Source organism: Ischnura elegans, chromosome 5 (assembly GCF_921293095.1).
Source record: "Ischnura elegans chromosome 5, ioIscEleg1.1, whole genome shotgun sequence".
NCBI classification, from domain to species: Eukaryota; Metazoa; Arthropoda; class Insecta; order Odonata; family Coenagrionidae; genus Ischnura; species Ischnura elegans.
The window spans coordinates 66,662,740-66,690,426 of NC_060250.1; the positions used below are offsets into that span (position 1 = coordinate 66,662,740).

At 35.9% G+C, this 27,687-nt stretch overlaps 1 protein-coding gene across 1 annotated transcript; it reads right to left on the reverse strand.

The window, feature by feature from the left end:
• Window positions 1-22,358, reverse strand: LOC124159011 (acetyl-coenzyme A synthetase). Its single transcript, XM_046534491.1, has 12 exons — window positions 22,175-22,358; window positions 21,002-21,532; window positions 20,673-20,868; window positions 20,465-20,591; window positions 18,359-18,513; window positions 12,974-13,089; window positions 11,142-11,334; window positions 8,539-8,672; window positions 4,975-5,164; window positions 3,434-3,623; window positions 1,934-2,179; window positions 1-1,032 (listed from the first exon to the last, which is right to left on the reverse strand). Exons 2-12 carry the CDS (start codon window positions 21,301-21,303, stop codon window positions 824-826), a joined length of 2,058 nt encoding a protein of 685 aa, XP_046390447.1. The 5' UTR covers window positions 21,304-21,532; window positions 22,175-22,358; the 3' UTR covers window positions 1-823.
• Window positions 22,359-27,687: the final 5,329 nt, after the last annotated feature.

The following is a 27,687-nucleotide window of genomic DNA, read 5'->3' on the forward strand; positions in this document are numbered from 1 at the left end:
TTTTGGATTAATCAGCAGCTATTTATTTGTCACATCCTCTGAGAATGAGATTAAACTAAGTCACTCATATTAATTTAAAAAATATCAGACTTTCTAAAAACAGAAAACAAATTTCAATTAAAATAAATATTTTTCATTGATATATATATATGCCAACAAATATGAACAAGTGCTCATATACATAAACATTTTACAAGTGCTTTAAAAAACATCTGTACAAACATGAGGTGGTGCACACAGGAATGCAGACCATTTGCTGCAGCAAAATAACATTAAAATACTTTGAATTTTATAACAAATATCTTAAAGCTATGCCTTCCAAAAAGGAAGCTAACAGTCACATAAAAATCTTATGGTCTTAGGAACTACAAAAAAATAGGCTTAATATGAAAGCCCTGACGACATCACAGATTTTCAACATTGTGCATTAGGTACAGTTGTGCAAATGTGCAATTATAATACATTGGCTTAAGGACACATTGACATCTTTCATTTACATCAATGATTGCATATATCAGTGATCACACTCACAAGTAACTTATGATATGTATTTTCATCACTTAAATTTTTTTGGACAGTTTGCATTTCGATAACAAAATGCATGCATGAAGGCTTATTTCGGTGCCTTAAATCAATAAATTGTCAAATAAACTAAACAGCCACACATTATATTTGTTATTGCTGAATAAAGAATGGTTTTGAGCTTGCGCAGTAGGCATAGTGCAAGGGGTATCAACGTAAAATGAACATAAGGGATGCTTGGTTACTATGGAATGACTGATACATTAATGGTACATAACTATACAGTTTAGTTAAAAGTAGTTTATGTCTTCAGATCTTTTCCTGGAAGGTTGGCAAATAAATTTTCTATGATACTCTCATCTGCTAGAGTTGAAATATCTCCCAAGCTTCTGTCATTTAGAGCAACTTTTTTGAGTATCCGCCTTACTATCTTGCCAGATCGTGTCTTAGGGAGTGCTGGAGCATGCTGGATATATTCAGGAGCAGCAAATGGACCAATCTTTTCCCGAACTGCGAAAGAATATTGCATTCATGATGTTTTATTAAAAAAATGGCTCTCTTGTGTAAGGTGTACTTGAAGCTAATCTTAACATCCATGTTGCATTAAACCATAAATATATTTCCATTTGGTTAACACCAATGTGGAGAGTCATCCATCCATCAGCTTGTTAATACACTTATTCACATCCATTTAATTTTAATGTTGACTGATTTCTTTATTCTTTAGAGACTACACATTTTTCAAACAATCCTACACTATAGGTTTTTCATGTCATTAACTCAGCACTGTTATTTTACTCAAGAAGCATAAAAACCAAAAACTAGGGTCTATAAAATAATCAACTTAAATGGATGTAGTACTTTAAATAAATGTAACTTCAAATTAATGAGCAATGACAGAAACTTGTGATTAAGCTTATGATTGTAAGGAAAAGGAAATTTTATCTTCCTCATCAATATTTTTTGGTTTAACCATAAAAACTGCAATAGCATGCTTTGGACACATTGATATGTTGATGAGAATACCTTCTCATCTCGTAGGGATAAGGAATTTTTCGACAAGAGTAATTTATTTCCTTTTTTCCATTCATGAGTAACTTACTTTTCTATTCTGTTTTTTACTATATGCAATCCAGATTCTCTCATATTTTAAAAATATAGCAGTCTCATGCCTGATAATGTTACTAATTAGATGATGCTTGGGTAGAAATTAACATTATCCTATAAAAGAAAAGTACTTGGAACCAAGAACCTAACCCAAACCAAAAGGAGGGGAACTGACCCATCCCTAGAAAAATTTTATAGCAAGTGCTGGATCATTGATTGAAGACCTAAAGAAACGGAATGATACTAAAAGAAACTCTCTTCTTACCTTCATGGGGACTTATAAGGATAGTTCATATTCAGTTACCTTTTTTACGAAGATCATCAACCAATTTAGGGCTGAACTGCACACCATCCTTAGTTGAAATGAAGCAATGAAGGCACTCCCCCTTGACGGGATGAGGGCGGGCCACAACTGCTGCTTCTGATACTGAAGGATGCTCACTAAGGGCTCCTTCAACTTCTGCTGTACTCAGCAAATGACCAGATACATTCAGCATGTCATCCATACGTCCTGTGATCCAGAGGTATCCATCTTCATCCCTTCGAGCACCTGGCATGATTATGAATTCATTCATTTATTATCTCAACTATCTTACACTTATTATTCATCATGAAAATTTAGAATGTGCCTTTGTAAAATTTACCTTCAGCGTGCAAAATTATTGGAAACTTTTTGCATCACCTTATGATACCCCTAACGATAAGGTTCTTTAGGTATTAGAATATGAAATGAATTTAAGAATTTTATTTCCAGGACAATCATAAAATTTTTCTAAGTCAGCTACAAACAATGAGCATAACAATAGTAGCAGAAACCAGTAAATTCCAAAACTGCAAATGTTGGACTACATTGGGCCCCACACTTTACATATTATTATTAAAAAAGTAATTTACGATTTAAGGATAGGTTCACAAAGTGTATTTTGCTAGGCACCCCAGTCTGGCTCCCTTCTCACGTTCGCTCTGAATAACTACTAATATTCCTCATTGGTATTGCATACCAATCATGATAATAAATTTCTGCAATGAAGTAGGGTCTTTCACACTATTCACAGCTGACATTCAAGAAAACATGGGGAACTTAGAATAGGATAAAAACACATTGAAATGAGAACTGTATCAATCCACATTAAAAACACGATGCTATTACTTTCAGAGGAAAAATCAATGCCTGAATGAACTACATAAGTGGTAGGAAACATTGTCAGCAGACTATACACGCCTTTAGACAAAGATTCAGGTTTCAATCACTTATACAAACATTTCTGACAGCACTCTCAAATTTCACATTTACTAAATTAATTAACCGATTTACCGTCACCAGATGCATAGAATCCAGGAAACTTCTGAAAATGACGGCAATATATGGTAATTCGGGTTGCATAACCACCTATAGATACTGGATTCGGCCAACGTTGCGAAAACGCAACATTGGTTTCCCGATCCGATTTTCGCTTAATGTTGACTTCCTAACGAAATATAAGCTGTAAAATCTATTAATTGAAATTTCGTCGTACATATGAACGAATAAAAAAACTTCATAAATGGAATAGTTACTCTTAGGAAAAATTATTTATCTTGCGTAACAGGTGACTTGAAAATTGACACATTTTGAGTATTTTTTAAATATCAAAATACTTATGAACTGTCATTATAATCTCCCTAAAAATCAGTTTAAACTTACTTTTAACGAAAAAAGCGAATTCTATATGAATAAAATTCAATTGAAATAATTTTTTTGCATTTCTCAATAATGTTGCGTTTTCGCAACGCTGGCCGTAAATGGGTTAACGAACCAACTTACCGTCACCAGACGTATAGAATCCAGGAAACTTCTGAAAATAAGTGGCTTCAAAACGCTGGTGATTTCCATTTATAGTTCGCATTATGCCTGGCCATGGCCGCCTGAACACTAAATATCCTTCTCCTGGACCCTCTATCTCCTTTCCTTTTTCATCCAAAAGCACTGGTAAAACTCCAAAGAATGGAAAAGTCTGAAAAATATCATTATGAACAACAAAAGGTTACATAAATGAACACTATTATTTACATTTAAGTCGTAAACCATGCAGAACATCAAGTGCTGCCTGGCTGACACAATTTTGGGGGATACTGATTCTAATCCCTGTCAAGGAAAATACTTTTATTCTGAAAAATTTTCATATTTTACATGCACTTGCAAGTAAATCGGTAAAGGTATACTGCTTGAATAACCCCTTTCAAAGTTCTGGCTTTAGACACGGGAATGTAGTTGTTAACATAAAAAAATACTATGTGCCTTGTGGCATTGTGTGTATGGAGGCATACACCATCTTGCCCTCTAAAGCCAACGAATCTCCGCAGAGGAAGAAGATGTTTTGGATGGTCAAGAAGTACAAAACCTGGGGCAAATTCGTGTGATCTGGATTTGAATTTCAGTCAGTTAACCTATGTGGAATTTTTCCACCCTATAAATTACTATATTCATTTTGCATTAGAATAGTTGCTTAAGGGCCTTATTTATCTAGTCATAACAAGGTTTTGTAATGAAGAGCTACATTTTGCTACACTGAAGTGACTTTTCAAATTTTTTCTTCCGATAAACAACAAAAAAAACAGCGTTATCTTTTTACGATAACTTTTTTAATAGAATTATAAAGCATCAAGAGTACTCAACCATAGTTAAACTTTAAAACAATGCAAGTGCTCTTCAAGGCCATTCAAGGATTATAAAAAATCACTTCTCTCAGGAAAATAATTTGCTTTCAAACAAGACACTAATCTCATTTTTTTAGGCTCCACAATTTTTTCAGAATGAAAATTTTATAATAACTTTTTTAATATAATTATAAAGCATCAAGAGTACTCAACCATAGTTAAACTTTAAAACAATGCAAGTGCTCTTCAAGGCCATTCAAGGATTATAAAAAATGACTTTTCTCGTGAAAATAATTTGCTTTCAAACAAGACACAAATCCCATTTTTTTATGCTCCACAATTTTTTCAGAATGAAATACCACATACAACTCATTTGAGAAATGGATTTTTCATCCATATTTATTGAGTTCACGGCATCCAAAGTGAAGAAAACAAAAGTTAGGGAAATAAAAACCTTGCTCGTTATAAATTATTTGTAATAGAATCTTACAATGTAAAATGGTATTATACAATGTAAAGGCCTCAACCATTCAGTGAAAGAAGAAACAATCTGTTGTATACTTTGATCCAACCCTGGCATGAATGGCAAAATTGAGTTACTTTCCATTACATTGTGAATTTCAATGATTATGTTCAAATATCCATCATATGATAATGTGGGAAGTCACCAAATCCAAATATATTTAGGATAACTGAATGATGACTTACGGCAGATCCGGGTTTCATCGGTGTACAACCAGGTAGAGGGGTCAAAACATGGCCTCCAGTTTCTGTCTGCCAAAATGTATCAACAATGGAACACTTTCCTCCACCCACTACATTGTAATACCATAGCCATGCCTCTGCATTAATTGGCTCACCAACTGAACCAAGAACCCTCAATGAATCCAATTTATACCTATTAAATGCAGAAAAAAAATAATGAACATCATTTTGCTACATTGACATCAACAAATCTACACAGAAACAACTAAAAAGTGACAAACATAGAGGAAACAAATGACATATACAAAGGAGAGACTACAGGTACTGCGATTATAAGTGAACACAGAACTTCTAGGTGCACGATAATCTTCCTACTTCCTGGTATTATCGTGAGTAGATTTAGAAAAGAAGTGGTTATGATTCCCGAACATAATCTATAACTCATTATGCCATCAGTAGCAGAACTATGGATAAAAGTACTGCAAGCATGATGTGGAATAAACTATAATGGATAAGTCTGACTGGCATTATTTTTTTAGAACCTCTAACTATGTATAGTTTAAATTGTTATTTTATTGATTTCTGAGTAAATCAAGGAAAATAATGCAATCCCATCCCTCTTCCAATTCTTGATACTGTCATTCAGCCAGTCAGTGAGTATTCTAAACATTGAGCAAACGCAGTCAGAAGATAATGAAGGTGGAGAGATGGTACAAGCAATGGTGTAAATAACTAAGCAAGAAGCTACGACAAATGAAGTGATTTTATTTGTGGTGGATAGAATAAATGATCGCTAAACACCTCCTTTAAAGTTGGAGTATAACATGGGCTCAAGATAATTATATTTTGAGGAATGCTTTGTTACTATATATGCTTTCTAGGGATGTGCGAATAGTGCTTTTTGATCTCGAGTCTGGTATCGAGTCAAGTTGAAAACTACTCGCAAGTATCGAGTAGAGTTTGGTCATTTCTGGATCTATCAATATGACCATGTATGCACTAACTTATTCACATTTTTCTAATCCCCTTGAGAATTTGGCTATTCTGAATGCTTAGGTTGATGCAAAAAGAAAAAGATAATGAGAAATGTTGACGGTGATTGCGTTAGAATTAGGAGATGAATGAAAATTGATGTGTCTTGAACAGTTCCATAAGTACAATTGAAATGAACTAACCTTAATTTATTTATAAATGTATCCAAACAGCTAGTAAGAGCCCTGAATAAAAGCATTTGCACCACTGTAATAAAGATTATATACGTAAATGAATCACGTAACATTTGATCTTTTCAAATTCTCATGCAGATAAGTCAATTGTTCTACATGCTTAGTCAGCAGGTTTTGACGTCTCCATGTTACAGCATTACTGCCAGCAGAAAATTGTCTTTCGCTACTCATGTGGCTGGACAAGTACTTTGTTTACAAAATTTCTATATTTGAGAACTTTAGGAATTTTTATTAAAAATTATGTCAACAATTTTTGAGGATCTTGAATCTTCACGGAATTTAACTGGACAATTCGAACGAACTACAGAACTTAGCTTTAGCCATAGTGACCAAATTTTTTTTTCTTAAATTCTCACTTTGTTTGATGTACCTTAGGAATTCTTGTTTTGTTTGCTCAGGAACGAAAACAAAACGCACCAGAGGAATAAACGAAAATCTACATCAGACGTAAGTAATATTCAAATAGGCAAAATGATGGCACTACATATTTATGACGTCAAACAGGGAAAAACCTGCTCCCTAAAGCCGAAAAGTCACATGTTTATTCCTAGAAATCTAAAAAATTCTTACATATTCTCCCAGCGTTTGAGTTAAGGAAGTGGGGTAGGGTATCACAGTATTGCACAGTAAAGTTAGTACAACGCAGAGGTTCACTCTGATTATTCGGAATACGCCGCTGGGTCGGAAGACGGTCGGCCGCCACGGCTGACGAATAGGTACATATTCGGCGCCCTTATCAACAACTATAGTGTATGCAGCAAGCTGAAACTCCCAGGCCAATGCATTAGAATGACTTATCGACTTTAAAAACGATATTATTACATGAGTTTTATGATAATGCTTCCTGTCGGCAGATTTCTGAACCTACTGGCCTCGGTAGCTCAATAGCCGAAACTACTTGACTCGACATTTGTAATACTACTCGAAACACTTGAGTCAATTACCAACTACTCGACTTTCCAGTACTTTTCAGTACTTTCCAGTATTTTCCAGTACTTGCAGGTGCCTACAGCTTTCCTGTATGAGTTAATCCCCACTTAATTCATTTCCTCCCCTGAAAAAAATTGATCCTGAGTAAACAGAGTCGTGCAATGTGCAAGTTACCACACAGGATCGTGGCCAGATAGCTGATGCAGGCAGAGCAAAAGGATTGAATAAAGTCAGGGAAGAGAGTCCGTCAAAAAACTACACCAACCAGACATGAAGCATATGATCTAATAGAAGAAGACAGGAAACTGAATAAAGACATCTCATGATGACATAGTAAGCACATAATTATTTACCAGACAAGCCAAGACAACATCAAACTTTTGACATTTCTCTGAATAAAATTTTCAATGAAACAAATGTAAGGAATGATTGGAGGACATGAATAAACATCAATAAACAAGCCCAAAAAGGAATGAAAACAGAAGCCAAACAACACGCACAACTACTTAATGATGCTAAGAAAGGAAATAAGATGAAGTATATATGTAGCATCATGAAAATGGCTGTAGATTACAAGTTCCTAGTCCTTTCTTCAGCATCTTATGAATGGAAGAACTGTATAAAAAATGTCATCGAAGGCAATTGGAAGGCCAATTAGTTCACTTGAAAATTAGAAAATATTTTTTTTTCCAATTTTAATTTTTTAAAAGACCTATATAAAGGATATACTGCTCCAGTATATGACTTGTTTAAACTGCAATCATCAGGTCTGACAAGTACATCTACAACAAGATGGAAGATTAAACAATTAAGTTGTCTCAAAAATAGTTATTAGTAGCCGATAAAAAACATTACATCCTGTGGGGGGAAAAGAAAATTCAGAGTCTTGGGTACATGGCACAAATAGTTAATATGCATGTACCAAACTTGATTTAAACAGTGTGACAGGTTTACCTTAATGATAATAAATTATACTAAAATATGCAGGTGGTATTAATGGAAGAATGAACAAAAATTCTTTTCCAATCATGAATTGAATATGTACGCATAAATATTATTTGAACTAACATTCTAATACCTATAATACCTATCAATGCCTAAGGAATAGCTTACTGTTCTTTATTTCAGACATTTTTTGTTTGTAACTGAATGTGAAGTTTATTTCCAAAGTAATGACTGTATGGTATGAATGAATGAATAGTTATGTCCAAAGAAACGACAGTGGATGGAAGTTAAAATTCACAGTTGAAAAATAAATCTTGTTCGCTCAAATTTGCGGCCCATATGTCTGATATTATTTCAAGAGTTAAGCATAAATAAAGAGAATTGTTACATCCAGCATGCAAGTTTGGATTATGATGAAGATGTCTGATGTTTGGATAACCTATATGTGCAAGGAATAGCAAATTACTTTTTCACCGGCCCATCTCCAAACTTCATCAGTGCCCTTATTGCAGTTGGAGCAGTGTAAAACTGGTTCACATTATATTGCTCGACTATCTCCCAGTATCGTCCATTGTGTGGGTGGAATGGAAGGCCCTCAAACTGAAACGAAAAGCCTTCATGTAAAAGCAGTAAAAAAGGTAAGCCAGTCATGGAGCTGTAAAAACTGCATTTAAAATGTCTTCAAGAAATGGAAAGAAACCTTAAACTATGCATCTATCCTATGTCAAATATTAATTTAGTAAATGTGCATGTAGTATAACCTCATAAAAAATATGAAAGGAAATCATTTAGAGCGATGTTGATGAAATAAAAAATAATCACGGTTAAATGAGCCCTTTCAAAAAGAAATGTTCTCGAACATCAGACCATTGGGCATAAGAAAAACAAATGGAATTCATTACAACTTACTTGATACAGGAAGACAAAATTAAAATATTAATGCTCAAGGTCAAAGAGTATTAGAAATCAGAAAAAATGTGTTTGAATATAAAGCTACCGAGACAAAATCCCCTCGATGCAAATATTTCAAGGCTTGCTGCAGAAATTCAACAATCGAAAATAAAAATGCATATGCAGTTGCTCCCAAGGACCTTAATTTAATCATTAACTGCCAATTCTTTGATCAGTTCTGTAAGTGCAAATTACACCAAGTGATTTTTCTATAAAACACCCGAGAAGGAGTTTGAATTGTCACACAAATCCTAACCTAAACTCCTGAATTAAATCAAGAACCTGCTCAGGAGAAGCCAAAACTCTAACTATACGTAAAATCTACCTCTTTCCTAGCATTTATTTTTCCTGTATTCCCCATTCATCATGGTGTGAATATCACTCAATAAAAGATTCAGCTCATTTTTAGATTTTGATTTGGGAGCTAGTGCACCACATAGTAATATGGAATGGAGGTAAAGCCTCAACTGATTATGAAGTTAATCTTTAAAGGAATCTAATCATGAATTGTAAAGTCAAAAAGAATTTTACATCCACAAATTTTTGTTCTGGGGTCAAAATAAAGTATGATTTAGTCAGAATTATTGAAAAAAATTAATCAATCAAAAAAAAGGTAACTCAAGTAAATAAGCATATTTTTGTAGTTTTAATTATTAAATTTATGGTAGGGTTTCCAAATGTACCTGACCAGTGCATTGAGTCACCTCCCTTTCCTATTTTTGATGGAGAGCCAAAAATGCTAGATCATGCCAACCATCAAAAAATTTTGGTTTTCAAGAGTTAAAAACTCAGCAGGGATGTATTTTTATGAAAACCATTCTTTTTATCTACTACCGATTGCATTGAAATTTTAAAATTTTGAGGGCGTTGGGTATCCTTATTTTCATACCGATCCCAAACAATCTTTTATTTTTTTCCCACCAATCAAAAATCAAATGCCCATTAACATTACGATAATTATGTATCCATGCTCATTATTAAAATGGAACACAATCGGAAAAAATTGATAGAAATATGTATAAGGCAATTTGAGAACTGCCTGGTGAAATGAGAAAATGAATGTGGTTGATGCACAAGAAAATTTTCATATACAAATTGACTTCAAAAACATGATTAAATATTTTCATGACAAATGGTAATGCATAATATCATCTAATGTGATGTGTATTTTATCTAGATTTCACAGTTTCCAAATAGAAGACTCGCTTCTTTGACAACCCTTTGTCAAAAATTTTAACGTCTCAATAAAATAGCTATTCCATGAGCATTAGGGTGGTCCTTATTTTTGAAATTTTCGAATTTCTTTTGAGATGCCCCCAAGTTTTGCTCCATTTCGTGAGAAAATAAATCATGAAAATAATTTTCGCAATCGGATGCCGGGAAAACGTGCCGCATTGCACTTAAAGTTAAGAAATTTTGGTATTTTTGGGTGTTTTTCAGACATAACTGAAGATGATGTCACTCTCGGACTATTCAATCACTTTTTTGTCTTTTATAATGACTCATTAGACATTTGCAGAGTATCGGCTCAAATTTCTTTCACGTCTGCCCATTGGTTCCGGAGATATCGCACTGACAGTGAGCGCGCACCACCCCAGTCAGACACATTTGGTGGCACGCGGGTTGCATACTCTCAATTTTTGTTGATCATTTTCACTCGTCGTTAAAGCATAAAATTCTTTAGATGAACTTTAAACTCCCTAAATATAACTTTGAATGTTAAATTTATCACCGTTTATTACCAAAACAGGCTTAGTAGCAGTGGTTATTCCCCATATCTAAATCTTATGTCAAAGTGCTCCCTGCATCCGATTGCAAAAATGATTTATTTTCTTACCAAGTTGAACAAAACTGGGGGGCGTCCCTAAAGAAATTCGAAAACTTTAAAAATAATGACCACCCTAATGAGCATATACCAATTATGAAAAAGCATTAGAAATTATGGTATCAGTAGACAAGTGATGCAGATGAAGTCATAAATTAGATCTTGTTGAGCTGGTTAAAAAAGGATATAAACTCAACAAAAATATTACGTGTAAGAATTATGTACATACATTAATTTGAATCAAAACATAATTGTTTTTTTCTGACTACTTAAAAACTTCATACGACACTAACCAACACAGAAGTGGCTCCATTTGCAAGGGGTCCATAGACAACATATGTGTGGCCAGTAATCCATCCAACGTCAGCAGTGCACCAATAAACATCGCCAGGATGGTAGTCAAAAACATATTTGAAAGTAGTTGCAGCATATATTAAGTATCCACCAGTAGTATGCACAACTCCTTTGGGCTTCCCAGTTGAGCCACTGCATAAGAATTATAACATGAATCAAATTAAAAATTGAACAGCCTCCAAAAACTTATTAACAGATTAGGAGAACTTACACAGCACTTACTCTAGTCAGCATTATATTCAGCTAAGAATTATATGTGAATTTTTTGCATAATAAATATTCTCAGATGGGATTCAAACCCAAGGTTACGGATTAAGAGTGAGGAATTTTCTTTGTGTTCACCAATCCTGATAAGGCAATAATACAGAAAGTAATTTCCGACAACTTTTTCTCACTTAACTAATTTAAATTGAAATTCAATTTTGAATAGACATCATAATAATTTCACAATGCTTTCACATAAAAAGTCTCAAGACTGTAGCCAGAAATCGTTATTGGGGTTAAAAATCTGAACTTCTTCTCCACTATAGCTACAACCACGTCAAGTTTCAGTTAATGGCAGTGATGGAGCTTTGTATGTACCATGATTGATAATTCATGACTTGAAACAAATGGAAATGGCCTATTAATACCAAATTTATATTTCTACTTTTTGACAAAGCAGATAGCCAATTTTTAGATTTTAGGACAGATTTCTAAAGCATCCAAAAAAAAAAAAACAACACATCAAGATTAATTCATGCCAAATTACACTCTTAAAGTGAGCCTAATCTAGCTTGGATACTTAATTCAACGATTAAAAAAATAGAAGGAATAATGCATCAAGACAAAGACAACTTTCAATTTTAAACTATATTTTCAGAACAGTGACTTTTACCTTAGATAGGTAAATTTTTCAAAGATTAACTTCAACTTTAACGGGGATTTCAGTTAACTTTGGAGGAATTTCTCAACTGTGGGTATTTCACATAAATTTATGTAATTAAGCCTTCATTAACAACAGACCTTATATCTTAATCAGCGGCAGATCCAGGATAGACACTAGGGGGTAAAGTGAGGGGTGTTTGAGTTTTAGGGGATCCTCCTCTTCAATTCGACTTTTTGAGTGATTGTAAACAAAAAGTAGTACTTGATGGAATTAGATCTGATGTCGTTAAAGTGACATCAGGTGTTCCGCAGGCGTAATCGTAAACCCTTTTGTTCATTATATAAATTATTGACCTCTACTTCCAAATTAGCAGTAAAATACGCTTATTTGCTGACGACGCTGTCTACCGTGAAATTAGTGATCACTCTGAGCAAATGCACTGCGGTATATTTTTGCAGAGTTTGTCCAACTATAACCATGTTTATGCTATGGATGGTATTAACATAAAGGCAACAGATGAAGTTAAGTACCTGGTCTGACAGATGCAATAAATTAAGAGAGATATTTAGCTGATAGATAAGGGAATTCGTTTTCCCCCGAACCAGAAAGGACTTTAATAAATGCTAAGAGTAATTTCGTAAGAGCATTTCCTTTTTATGTGTAAACGGCTGGTGTCCTAACACCTCCTGCCACACACCTTTTAGGTGGCTTGCAAGGTAGTACATATGTAGATGTAGATATATTTTTGACAACTAAAAAAGATACAATTTCACCTAGTGTAAATTGGATACCCAAGGGGGAGGGAGAATAGAGTCATCCCTAGCCCCTCTCTGTATCTGCCACTGGTTTTAATCAATAAAATTATGAAATTCCTTCTGTTTTCGAGAATTCAAATGACTGTACCTGGTGTAGAGGAGGAAGAGGGGATCCTCTGCTGAAACCCACACAGGATAACATGATGAAGATGCATCGTCCATTTCATCATCCCACCAACAATCTCTGTCTTCATTCCATGGAACCTACAACATAAAAGCCAGCAAAAATAAAAATCAATAAGATTGAATCGTTACGTAATACTTTGATATGTGTATATGATTTTTTCAATTTCAGAGTATTTAAAAACTCTAAGTGACCATATGTCATTTTGATTGCTAATAGATAATATAAGCAACACAGTATAGTTCATATTCACAAAACATTGCAAAAAGGTATTAAAACTTATTTTCTTTTTTAGTTTTTATCAGCAAAAATAATTTATTAGATTCTGTTGGTGCTCTGTGGTTGAAAATGCTTTCAGCCAAGAATGATATAATTATGACCAGAAAATTGTATCCATATGCTTTTGGTGCTATACTAAGACACTATATGTATCTATATATTGTGATGACTCGAGCAGGGGATAAAAAAAAGAAATAAAATAAAATAAAAGAATATGTTCTGTAGCAATATTTGATTCATTCATCATTGTATTAAAAAATTTAGTGTATGTTGTTCGCTTAGTTCAAATAGTGGCCACTACGTCGGCTCTGCCAGTGCCGAGTGCAGACGACGTCAAGTGGTTGGGATTATGGGTAGGTGACGACGGATATATAGGGAAACGTCCCCAGGTGACGGGAGAGAGAAAAAGTGAGACAGTGAGTTGTGAATGAGCACTGCAGGGTGATTCATGCCCAGTTGGTCGCGGACGCAGAGGAGAGAACACCTACAATAGGAAGGAAAGTGGGAAAGGGCCATTTTGGCAGTGGATGACGTCGACGCCGGTTTGAGCGGAAGAAAAGAGGACTTGCCACGAATGAACAAACGCAAGTAGATGTTTGTTCTTGCAGAGTTCCTCTACAAGTTATCCTCACCGGAAAAACGGAAGCGTAAGCACACCACGCCCCAGTCCTTTTTTTTCCCAAAGTGAAACTTTCCAATCCTACGTGAAAGTGTTCCCCAAGTGCGCGATAAATGCTCTCATATTTTCTTCGTGTTATGAAGAAGAACTCATTTGCAATAATCTCTCACTGTCATTCAAGATTCAATTAGTTTTAATTTTCAAGTACTGTTCGTTGAAGAAAAGTAGTATCATTATCATCAGGGTATTTTTTGTGTGTTTTTGGAAAGTAAAATATATTGTTTCATTGTAATCATCATCATCAGGGTATTTTTTGTGTGTTTTTGGAGGGTAAAAATCTATTGTTTCATTGTAATCATTATCATCAGGGTATTTTTTGTGTGTTTTTTTTGGAAGGTGAAAATATATGTGTAATATGTTAAAGAATGATTTCTCTGGCGTGATCATTCCTTTGCTCGATCTCCTTCCTACCCTATATGTGATGTCGTGTTCCGTCACATATAAAATGGCGCCCAACTCGCGGCTCGATTGTTAAGGTGCTTACTACGTTATTTAACTCAATGGTGCATATCGCGTCCGTTTATGTTCATTTTGTATGTCACCATCTATAGATCACTCGAGACCCCGCGACCCGATAAAAAGTGAAAAAACGTTTTTTTTCTCGAAAGTCAAAATTCATTTCGTTCAGAGAGTTTGTGAATGTTTGAAACGCTTCACCGGTTTTTTTTGTGTGAATTGAGTAATGCGAAGTGCAGTCCCTTGTTTCTTTTTCTTATGTTGATTGTATTCGCGAAGTTATATTTTAGTTTTACGGTGTGTTCGGCTTACCGAATTCATAATTCTTTTCACTTCATATTCTTTAGATATGACAATTAGACTTAGCTATGGAGGGATCCGATAATAAATCGTCTGCTTTTACTCAATATCGTGAGGTCAGGAATGACACCGACGATTCCGATGTACGAAGCGAGCATTCCGAAACTGATGAACTCACGAGCCCATTCAAGGGCATGCTATTGAGCACGCCCGGTGCGGAGGTTAGTGAATCCAATATCACTTATGGAGTAGGCGACGGCGAAAACGAAACCAGTCAAACGGCATCCCAACACGTTACCATAAGGACTCTTTTGTCCATAATGCAAGAATTGAAAACAAGTAATGAAACAATGCGACAAGAGATAAAAACGAGTAATGACAAAATGCAGTCAAGTAATGAAACATTGCGACAAGAGTTAAAATCAAATAATGAATCGATACGACAGGAATTAAAATCCAGTAATGAATCGATCCGACAGGTGCAAGTGGAAATAAAAAATATTCATGACAATTTCTGTTCTGAAGTTGCGCGAATTAATGACAAACTAAAAGAAGTTGAAACCAAATGCACGCGAAAAATAACTACAATGGCTCAAAATGTTCGTGACGATTGCTTAGGGTTAGTTCGAATTGAAGTGGAAAACCTAAAGGTAATGACGGAAAATATGGAGCGTTCAAATGATAATAATGCTGAGGTGCATGAAGATCGTTTAAAATCGCTAGAGGTTGAAATCGCCACATTAAAAGCGAAAGAAACGGTCTCTGTAACCCCAACCGTTTCAGCACAATCCATATCGTTACCTACCTTTTCAGCCAATATTACTGATCACCCTATAGCGTTTATCAAGGAAGTGGAAAATTACTTTTCACTGGTAACTGTGCCTTCAACCTTGCAATCACGTTTGTTATGTCAAATGTTGGCTGGGAACGCGAAGACTTGGGGAGACACGCTGTTACCATTCCCTGCTACGCTAAAAGAATTCAAAAAGAAATTCTTGGCTAATTATTGGGATGCGGATACGCAGTACAGTTACCGTATGAAGGTGATCACGGGTAGATATTTCAGGGGTTCTTCGGGTACCATGAAGCAGTTTGCCACGGAGAAATTAGCTCAAGCACGCTTGTGCTCGCCACCGTTGAACGGGCCAGAAATCCTCCACGCATTGATATGACAATTTCCTCCGAATGTACAAAACTTGTTAAAATCGGTCGAAAACCTATTGCTTGATCGATTATTAGTATTACTGGGTTTGTATGATCAATCAGTCGAATCAGCAATGACTATGAGCGGTAACAATGCTCATTATAGTCAACCAGACAATAATAATGTTTTTCTTTATTTTTTTTTGCCAAATTGGCAATTTCTTTTTTTTTTCTTTGCTCACGTAAGCGTGAACTCATTTCTCATCCGGACCGCATCACCCCGGAAAAGAAATTCATTCACGCTGGGGGGCTATGTGATGACTCGAGCAGGGGATAAAAAAAAGAAATAAAATAAAATAAAAGAATATGTTCTGTAGCAATATTTGATTCATTCATCATTGTATTAAAAAATTTAGTGTATGTTGTTCGCTTAGTTCAAATAGTGGCCACTACGTCGGCTCTGCCAGTGCCGAGTGCAGACGACGTCAAGTCGTTGGGATTATGGGTAGGTGACGACGGATATATAGGGAAACGTTCCCAGGTGACGGGAGAGAGAAAAAGTGAGACAGTGAGTTGTGAATGAGCACTGTAGGGTGATTCATGCCCAGTTGGTCGCGGACGCAGAGGAGAGAACACCTACAATAGGAAGGAAAGTGGGAAAGGGCCATTTTGGCAGTGGATGACGTCGACGCCGGTTTGAGCGGAAGAAAAGAGGACTTGCCACGAATGAACAAACGCAAGTAGATGTTTGTTCTTGCAGAGTTCCTCTACAAGTTATCCTCACCGGAAAAACGGAAGCGTAAGCACACCACGCCCCAGTCCTTTTTTTTCCCAAAGTGAAACTTTCCAATCCTACGTGAAAGTGTTCCCCAAGTGCGCGATAAATGCTCTCATATTTTCTTCGTGTTATGAAGAAGAACTCATTTGCAATAATCTCTCACTGTCATTCAAGATTCAATTAGTTTTAATTTTCAAGTACTGTTCGTTGAAGAAAAGTAGTATCATTATCATCAGGGTATTTTTTGTGTGTTTTTGGAAAGTAAAATATATTGTTTCATTGTAATCATCATCATCAGGGTATTTTTTGTGTGTTTTTGGAGGGTAAAAATCTATTGTTTCATTGTAATCATTATCATCAGGGTATTTTTTGTGTGTTTTTTTTGGAAGGTGAAAATATATGTGTAATATGTTAAAGAATGATTTCTCTGGCGTGATCATTCCTTTGCTCGATCTCCTTCCTACCCTATATGTGATGTCGTGTTCCGTCACAATATGTACAACTAACATTATTTTACAAACAGTAAAACATATACTATGAAGATACATAGTAGTAAAAACCATATTTGCTACAGTTGAAGAACAGTCACTAAATAAATATGTTTCTGAAACTGAGTTATTCATTATTCCTAATGCAAAATAACGAGTGACAGTATGAAACTAACACAGAACAAATATGAGAGCTACAGAAAGATATCATACTAATATATCATAAATCATTACATTCTAAGAAAAGTTTTAATCTAAAACTCAACATTTGCAGAATTACTTAAGGTCTAAAAGATGTAGCTTTGTCATTACTACAGTCACAAAATAATTTATCACTCCTAATAAATCAGCCATATATATAAAATCACCATCCCTAAGTAAACATGGGCATTCTTTTGCCGTTAGTGCTGTAATGCCACTGTCGGTGATGTAGGTGGGTTGACTAAATTCAGGTGGGTTTAGGATTTGAACTGCAAGCATTCTACATTTGTATTCATTACATCCCACTCCCCAGTAATGTATGCTTTTTATACCTGTCTGCTGGGAGGGGGGGCTACGGCCCTGTTTAGGTGACAATTGATTGGTAAATAAACTTTTCTGGGGTTTCCGTGAGGATAAAGCCTGCTATACATGATTAATAATCATGCAAATGAAGTCATTTGCCATGTACAACGGAAAAATTCGCGAATGAACCTTCGTGCACATGATCATCCAGTGAAAATTAGAATATGTTCTATTTTGATCGAATTATCCTGCGAATGATCACGTGATCATTAAGCATGATCATTCACCGTGTGTGGCGGCCTTGAGAAATTCTAAGAGCGCCTTATAAAAAAAATTGAAATTATTGGCACTCATAGAATTTTTTACCCACGTAGAAACTTGAGAAAAGTTTATTTATTCTGTTTGCCGGGAAAGTGTAAAATCATACATCATTGATAGATAATTTAGTAGAAAATGGATTTGGTGGTAAATGGCTAATTAATGTTCCAACACATCAAATGCTTAAGCAATCACTCATTAAAATGATCATTTAAAATAAAGTGGATGTCAAAATGAAAAAAGACAAGATATATGTAACATTAAAATGGGAAAAGATATGACATATGAATGATTTCATGAAGCACTAGAGCAGTCTCGAGTAATATTATACAGGGTGTGACTTTTAAATTGAGGAAATCAGATATTCTCAATGACACGAATAATATAGAAGTATATATGCTGACCTGGTAATCGTAAGCCTTCCTTTTCTCAGGCGATTTTTCAGCATCATTCACTTTGCCATCTCCATCCCTTGACTGAAAAGCACTTAGTCTTGGCAAGTGCTTCACCAAAATACAGCTTTCCACCTCATGACCCAGTTTTTTACTCCTATCCATGGCTATCAAGAAAATAAATGCATACATAATAGTTGAAGTAATAACAAAATTAATTGAAAGTGTAGTTGGAGATTGTCAATGAACAAAGGATAAATAATTAATAGAATAATCAAATCCAAATAATTGCACACACAATTGAAATAAATTCATTGGATGACATCAAATAGTTCACAGGTGCAGGGCCGGAACTAGGGCGGGGCAGAGGGAGCCCCTGCTTCGGGCGGCAGGTTTCAGGGGGTGACAAACTTTGAAAAGTTATTTAATTTTTCTGATTAAATAATTTAACAATAATTATTGATTTATAAATTATTAAGAAATAATATTAGTGAAACTTCTAAAGAGAAAAAATACAGTGTGTAATTTCAACAACCACATCTCAAAAAAATAGCTTACAGACGTATTATATTTTAGTGGCAGGGAGGGGGACCACGGGAAGGGGCGGCAAACTGATCTTTGCCCCCCAACAAAACTCCTACTTATGGTCATGAACATGTACCAATAAGGGGGAAACCATTAATTATGTGAGGCATTTAGGGGGGAGGTGGTCAAGCCGATTCTCACCCAATGTCACCTGGGGGGGGAAGGGTGGGGTCCTGGAAAGTAAACCGTAATTTTTTTTCACACGAAACAGTTTAAAATTGTGAGAAAACTGGGTTGAAATGCTGAAAACGAGTTTATCTGTTAGGAATAATTTAAAAAATTGTTTTTTTAATTATTAAAGTCAAGGCAATGAAACATTGATTAATGTATTTACCCAGAAAAAAAAGAATTTTGAACAATCTCAGGTGAGATTAGAGGGCGGGGATAAAGCCACTTCTCGGGATATTTTTCTTTGGGGGAGGTGGGGTCTAAAAATTGCCAAAATCACCTCACGTAATTTATGGACTTGCCTGTCACTATGGCCTAGTACGTCAAGTGCTTGGTCACTTATCAAATGGTCATAGATTCAAGTCCTGGGCTAAAACTTACGATCCTGAAAATCCCCCTAAAACATAAATCCTCAAAGTGCAGGTTTTCCCAGGGAAAGGAACTGCTCCCCCTTTATGAAGATTGCATGCCTATCGCTTATTCTGGGGTGAGTTCTCCCTCACTTATCCAAACCAAACTTTTCTCAAATCAAATTTTCTCGCATTCAGGATCACAGAACCAAAATTCTAGAACACTGTGAATATTTTTTAAAGGCATCCAAAGCCTTTGTCCATAATTTGAACACAAGAGCCTTTGACCAATAACAGAATACTGAACCCAGTAAGCAACAGTGCTTCACCATTAATCAATGTAAATATACCAACTTTAAATAATACAATGTGAATATGATCAGCAATAATTTACACATATAAGCACAGATGCGAGAAACATTCATTCCGAAGGTTCAGGAATATGTGAAATAAAGGATAAAAATTTTTCCAATTAAAACTCTTTCCAATTAAAACTGGCTTAGAAAGATCTTTTTAAGATTTTAACACCAAGCATAAGCTATGGTAGGTAGGTTTTTCCATAAACATAAGAAGGAACTTGAATTTCATACATCATGGATTTTCCTGCCCCACAGAACAGTCAGCCAGAGTTTTTAGGGTGGTTGGGCAAGTGAGAAAGACTGAAGCATTCAGTAATATTCAATCACCCTCCAAGTCCTGACTAATTGGAAGGCAAGATTCATTATTATTGGTATCTAAAGGCTACAGCCTTAACTTAGTGGAAGTAGATAAATTGAGGAAGGCCACAAGTTCTATCCTAAAATGAATGCATTTTAGGATTTTTTGTTGGCCAGCCATTCTTGACTGTTTCTTTCAATTGTGGCTTCATCTTATCAAGTACATGTCATTTTGAATATCACTGTGTGTTACATTTTCTTAAATGAGTTTCCAATGATATCCTTCACTAAAAATAAGAAGAGATACCTCAAGCTCTATCACAAATAATTACACACTACAAGGGGGAAAGTAATTTTACCAGCATCGCATATTTCCTTCAGGCACAACAATTTCTCTCCTCTCCAAACACCATCAGCTGTGACGAGCACTTTAGCTTTGGCGTCAATCAATCTCTCCGCCAAAGAATCAGAAGAAAATCCTGCAAACTGTTCACATACATAAGATTACACTCATGTTAGACCAATTGTTAGAGCTCAATAGATTCCAAATATGACGAATAAGCATACCACAACAGAGTGAACGGCTCCTATTCGTGCACAAGCAAGCATTGCCACCACTGTCTCCAGAATCATTGGCATGTATATGGCTACCCTATCTCCTTTAGTGACACCTTTTTCTTTGAGGACATTAGCAAATTTGCAAACTTGGATGAGTAGCTTTTTATAGGTCAATCTGCTGTAGTCTTCTGGGTCATTTCCTGCCCTACCAGAGGAATTGAGTAAAAGTTATTGCCATTACTTTAGTTCATGGATGAAATTTGATGCCTAACACAACGAACTCAAAGAAACATCAGTAAAAACACGAGATCGTGACACGAATCCATGCAGCGACTTACCAATAAAATGCTATTTTGTCCCCCATTCCCTTCCGAACGTTTCTATCCAGAAGATTGTAGCAAATATTGGTCGTTGCTCCTTCCATCCACTTGATTGAGATCGGCCCTTTGGTGACATCGAAATTGTAAGAACAGAACTTTCCTGTTGGTGGTGTCTCCCAGTGGAACTGTTTCGCTATGTCCTGCCAAAACTCCTCCGGTGATTCGATTGACCTTTTGTACATTTTCTCGTATTCCTTCATTGATCCGAGGTGAGGGGATGGTTTCATTGCCGGATTGGGTTTGTACACTTGATTCGCCATTTTCGGAGAGTTAAATCTATTTCACTACACAACAAGTTTCTGAATATTTGAAGTGTCACCAACGTAAGACCTAACCTAAAAGAGTTTAACCCATCCAGCGACACAGTAAGACTAATCGATAATGCCGCGCAAGTCTGTATATATTCCTTTCGAAGTCAGTAAGCTTTTCCCTCGGCAGAGGACTCTGAATGCAGTTATGGCGGGTGATATGAATGGTACCTCTCAGCATCTGAAATATAATGAAGAATAAAACTCTGTATTAGTAAATTATTGGTATTTCGTAGAAAGTATTCCACATGAAAAGTTTCTTCATAATTAGGAAAAATAAGGCTGTATCAATTCAAAATGAAGTTCCGAAAAACCAATGAAGGTACTAAAAATCAGAATTCATTCTTTGAAACAGCAAATGAAACATAAACCGATTGAATTTATCACAATTTCTTTGTTTTGATATTTTAATTTGAACCTGTTATATTTTAGAGACGTAGTTTGGTAAATTACAATATGAATGAAGCCATCAAGTGCCTAATCAGCGCCGTTAATAATTGATGCAAATTATGAAGGATTATGGTAAACGTCGGCGCTATTAATCGATTCGACTGAGATCCGCCTTTGGTTGGGACTTATATTTTCATTAATTTTTTATCGGAGAAAAGGAGACTGGTTTCGTCAAAAAAATTATTGCTAATAGACGAAGAAAAGAATTCAGACATGCCGAAATTTTCATAAATTGAAAATAAGTCTCTAAAAGTAATGCATGAAAAAGTGAAAAGCAAAGAATTCGGGAATACTAAAATTTTCATGCATTGAAAAAGCTCTAAAAGTAATGCATGCAAAAATAAACTACATGAAATGCATAATAAAAGCTTACCAGATTGGAAAAGATGGAACGGATTGAAAGACGTTTCGGATAGCTACGATCAAGTGAAGCGAAATGTTCCTGTACGCTTGAAAACCTTTCGAACACAACTTTAATTCTTCGAAGAGTTGGATGGATTATAATCCAGTGCACTCCGAATGCATCATATACTTGCTCGCTTCAGGTTCTTGAGTTCTATGATACTCATACTCTCACAACTCGGTGTCTCCTGGCTCTCTAGTTACGTTTCCGGAAAATTTCCTCAAGGCGTACGCAAAGACATGAATAGTCATCAAGGAAATGACGAGTAGGAAATAGGAGCGGGGCGCAGCATATGAGGTGAGCATTACGCTCATAAGCAACGAGCATGTAAATGTAAAAGAAAATATTGCAGCTAATTTTGGCGAACGCATTTTGCAATAAATACTTACAAATGAAATCTTCTTTCCACCATCAAATGTCCTCCTTACTTTGCAATTCCTAAGAGCTGAACATAAATAGAATTGCCAAAGGCTAGGGTAAGAAACCTACCTATGTTCTGAAAAAAATAAAAATTAAAAAAATAAAAAAGGACCGGCTTTGAGAAGTGAAAAGATTCATCTTTATCGGAAGTAGTAATATCTCGAGTCTTGTGGTGACCAGAATGTCATTATAGGTGCAATTTTGAGTCACATATTAATATTTGCATGCAGAGTTTGAAGCAATGAATTTCTGCATGTCTTGTACGAAGGAAAGTTTTAGAAGAATGCATTTCATTGACAAGAACTATCTTTTAATGAAACAGACAACATACCCTCAAGCATTTTTCACTGATTACCATCGTACGCATCTTCTGCTGCGAAAAGAAGAAATACTCGTCTTTGAAAAGAAGATATCCTTGTAGACAGGTAGCGTGCCTATACCAACGAGGTATTTCACCGTCTTTTTGCCACAATAAAGGTGCTGATCTATTCCAGCGTATGAAATATTTCTTACGAGAAAAGACAAGATCCAGAATTAAACGGAAGCGGAAAAAGGAGGACAAGGTACGTTTGCCGGAAATGCGCGAGCATTGACATTTGGTGGGTTGAGAAGCGAAACTTATTAAGCTAGATTCGTTGATCGTAAGTTTTAATGAAACCCTCGAAGGCGAATGAAAGCTTTCCTATCTACGATAAATCAATAATAATATTACTCCCAAAATAAGTTATATATTCGTAGAATATTCAAGTTCAATGTTTGTCATGCCATTAAAAATTTTCCGGCCAACTGTGACTGTTTTCGTAATAAAATACAGTTATGATTATGCTAAGCGAAAAGCCACGTTTAACCAGTTGTGTTAACTTCTGAATGAAGCTAAAAGGATTCATGTAATCTGAATAGGTACCTAAGTTATTCGTCTTCCACAGCAAATCATTTAAGACGGGGAATTCAAAATATGGTGGAGTTACGTATCGCAATGTACTAAATGGACCCCGAACGAGGGCCAACTATTGGAATGCACTGTAAGAGACTAATTGCGTATAATTCTTTACATTTATTCCCGCTGAATTTCAGAGGATACCTTTCGCTAGCGCTTAGTTGCTAGACCACTTACCACCTACCTACTTACCGATAATGGCGTAGAAGCTAACGATATTGGTTCTTATAGCTAACCATTCGTATGAGAATGAGAAGATATGTAAAACTTCTGGTGTTCCGGTGTTTTATCTGGCACTTTCGTGTCTGGTGTACCTAATTCATTGCAGCCAGTTTCTTGGAAGGAACAAGTTGCTCCCAGTTGTTCCCTGCAAGGCAGTAAAATAGCTGCGGAATGCGAAACACAGAGGAGCTCTTCTGCTAGTCATCGCGTAATATGCATTTCATCATTCCTCCGTAGATAAATAAAATTTGTAATAAATCCCCCCAAAAAAATTGGAGGTCATGACCCCCGTGACCTGCTCCCCCCTAAATCCGTCACTGTTCGACACCAACTTTTCCCAGTCCCTTCCCTCATGCTAAGAAGCCCCCTGGAGAAATATTCTGACTACATATCATCAAAATAAATTAATAAACCGATTTCACTTCTATGAGAAATAATGCGGAAAATAAGATAGGTATCTCTGCCAACTTTTTTACTAAACAGTCTTCATTATCGTGAAGATGTGCCAAATAGTACGGAAATAAAATGTAACTAATATATTCATATATAGCAGTGGCATAACCACGAGGGAGTTTCCGAGTTCAAACCCCACTTGAGCCTTTTAAAGAGGAGGAAAAAACGAGTAAGATGGCCTCAATAAATAACTTTTAATAAATACTCGTACAAAATTACTGTTTTTGAGTCCTAAACATCGAGTTTTTAGCATAAAAAATTTCCCGGGGGAGGACCCCTCTTTGCCCTGGGTTGTTTTCCATACTCCCCGAAAGGACCCTGAAATATCCGGTAAACCCCCTCACCCCATTTCAAAATCGTAGCTACGCCTCTGATATAAAGCATTCTGAAAATATTTCCAAATGCGCGGAAACAACACTAGGCAGGGTTGTATTAAAACTAAAAGATGGAAATTTCTAAGGAAGCAGAGAGGGAATTTTCCTTCGCGAAGATTTACAGGCTACAAATCGGAAATTTTCGATTAAAAATTACCGACAAATCTAGTTTCACGACTACTCCATTGCCGCGATTCGAAAAGCTCACTTTAGGCGACCGCACGTGGAAATTCACGCAATAATCGTAATTGTTGCTACACACCTCTCATACTGTATGAGAGATCATCCTAGGCAGTGGAAGTCGCCCAAAGCAGACGTAACAGATTCCAGAGGCTTGCGAAAGGATAATTTCCCTTTACTCTTGAGCTTTTGAAAACCAGTAACTTGTTCTCCGCTCGTTGACCTTCATCTGCAAAAGTGAGCACCTCACCGACCATTCTCAGGCCTTTGAAAAAACCACAAGGTTGTCGGGGTGAAATATTAAAAACAGCGGAACGAAACGGACGCAGAGAGACTGCTGATAATCCACTCCACGATTACCACGTAGTTGCTAGCTTACATGATACTCATACCACCTCAATAGGTAGGGAAAACTGATTTGTATCACAGCATGGTTTAATTTCTCGTGTAATTCCTCAGATGGACTTTAATTCTGAGATGGAATTTCAACGCACGTTTGAAATCAATGAATTTACAGCAGGAAAATCGATAAAAGCCGGAGAAAAATAATTTAAGTTTGTAGATTACCCATTTCATTACACTTTAGAGTCATTATTATGCCATATGTATACAGTAATAATAACTTGTTTATTTCAATGAATTTTATAACATTCAATCGACCGATTTCTAATATTTTTGTTAATCAGAACCAGAAATGGTTGTAATGGATCCAATCAAAGCTATAAAATTCTGTGGAATAAACAGTCTTCATTGCAGTCTTAGAGTCGCACCAAATTCCGCGCCTACCATGAGTATTGACAGCAAAAATTGAAAGAAATACAAAATATAGGGTGGGAAATATAACAGGAAGTTTAAGGTAAGATCGGAGAGGGAAGTTTGAGGTATCAGAACTGGTAGGAGGTGGGGTAAGTGGACAAAGGTCGCATAGAGAAGTAACTCCAGAGGGTTTGAGACTGAAGGAAACGCACGGGAGAGGAAATAAATGTTCACTTATTGCCTACATTGAGAGAGGAAGCGGATATTGAGTCTCAAAAAGAGATCGAATCTACACGATAGACAAATATTTTAATGAATTTTGGATTTTTTTTCAGAATTGAAGGCTCCTTATTGCCGTGCATCGGGCAGCATTAAGACTAGATGCAAGAATTAGATAACAACCAAAGGTGAATTTTAGAGAAATGTCAGAAGAAAATAACGTTTTTTTTTCACTCTATGCACTTCGAGTGTAGAACGTAAGATTAAGGTAATGCATACGGAACTTATTTGGACCTTATTATTGAAAGTAGAAATTTCTGTTAATAAAGGGGAGATGAGGCTTCATGCGCTGGTGGAAATATCATAATCAAAACTTGGTAATTATATGTTTCTTGCACTCAGGTCTTCGTTTCTCAACAAATCTGCTGTAACATTCGGTAGTTTTTTAGAAAGCTTGATGATATATGTCGTCTGGGCTTTCCGATTCTATCAGTGGAAGAAAAGAGAAAATTTTGTTTTTTTTCCGTGGACCAGCCTTACTTTAAAACAATAAGCACCGTGATATACGTATTCGTGCAATCAGTATTAACCGTTGTCTTTACCTACGTATTTTCTTCCGTTTACCAACCTTGCAACGTATGCTACGCTTGAACTGACTAAATAACTAGTTCAAGTTCGCTCTTTTACCAACCTCGTGTCTCCTTGGGATTTTCATATTTGTAAGCAATCCCATCGGGTTTAAGAATTAATGAGAGTGGATTTTAAAGAGTTACATTGTCCCAGCCTTCACTAATGAATTTATGCAGCCCAAAGCCCTAATCAACACCAGTAAGCCATTCAGTAACCCAATTCCTCTGATACGTTGAAGAACAAGGTGTACACTCATAAATTTCATACTAAGAATTCAAAAATTTTAAACATGGATTGAGATTTAGCTGCCAAACCAGTTAGAGAAACAATAGCAGGTAAAAAGTCAGTAAAGGGTGTCAAAGTGAAGAAAAAGATCGTTGCTATTGGACGCTTGTCGCCTCAAACTATTCTATATATCTTGGTGGTTTGATGATTCACATAATTACAACATTGGCAATTGTGAAACTTAATGCGATATTTAAAAAAATAGAAAAGGAAAAAACAGTCCATCCATTCATAGCCATATAGAGATTCTTTTTGCCTCTTTCATTGCGTATAACTCTGTTCAACTAGAATAATCTGATTTGACCAATTAAATTACATGATTACATATGCTAAATGCTGTGCGTAAGAATTTTTCCTTAGATTTCAGCAAAAAATGAGCAGAAAGTAATAAGCCGACAACATACAGAGTTTCTAAGCTAGATCTAGCGGCAAAATAGAGTTGATCATTTAAATAAATCGATTATAATAAAAATCCTGGCAGTCACATTCAATTAATTAGATTGGATCACCTCGGCGAAAATACATTGTATTACATTGATTCTTGACGTTTAAAAATTTCTAATGAAAAAGCTAATCGAAGACATTCAATTTTAAAAATCGAATTTAACTTCCCCTGCGCAATCATTTCCGTAAAAAAAACTTAATTTATCATTAGGGACCTCACGCTTTACGATACAAACCCATGCTGAGCAAATGACTCGACGTAGTGCAAGCCGTACGCCCTTGAAAAATTTCGAGGTCTTTTCCATTCATCGTATTGCTGCCACTCTTCAGGATAGGAATCCAACAGGTGAGCATTTAAGCGGCAATAAGGTATCAGCTTCCCCGAGGTACGGTCAGGCAAGTCTGCTTGACCACTTGCCAAAACTTTCGCAGAATCCTGCTCGGATCTTTCCCGCAGATTTTCTCTAGCGATTATTTTACATTTCAAGTCATAATTTGCCGCCAGGTGATTTTTTATTGCGCAGTGTTTGATGCAGACTTAAGGAATATTTGTGTTCCTCAAA

Excerpts from the sequence above, each read along its gene's own strand:
- LOC124159011 (XM_046534491.1), bottom strand. The coding sequence starts at position 21,303 with ATGGCGAATCAAGTGTACAAACCCAATCCGGCAATGAAACCATCCCCT. Across the intron at positions 20,592-20,672 it reads GAGCCGTTCACTCTGTTGTG|TTTGCAGGATTTTCTTCTGA; the intron begins GTATGCTTATTC and ends GTATGTGAACAG. Across the intron at positions 8,673-11,141 it reads ATGGAGCCACTTCTGTGTTG|TTTGAGGGCCTTCCATTCCA; the intron begins GTTAGTGTCGTA and ends TTTTCGTTTCAG.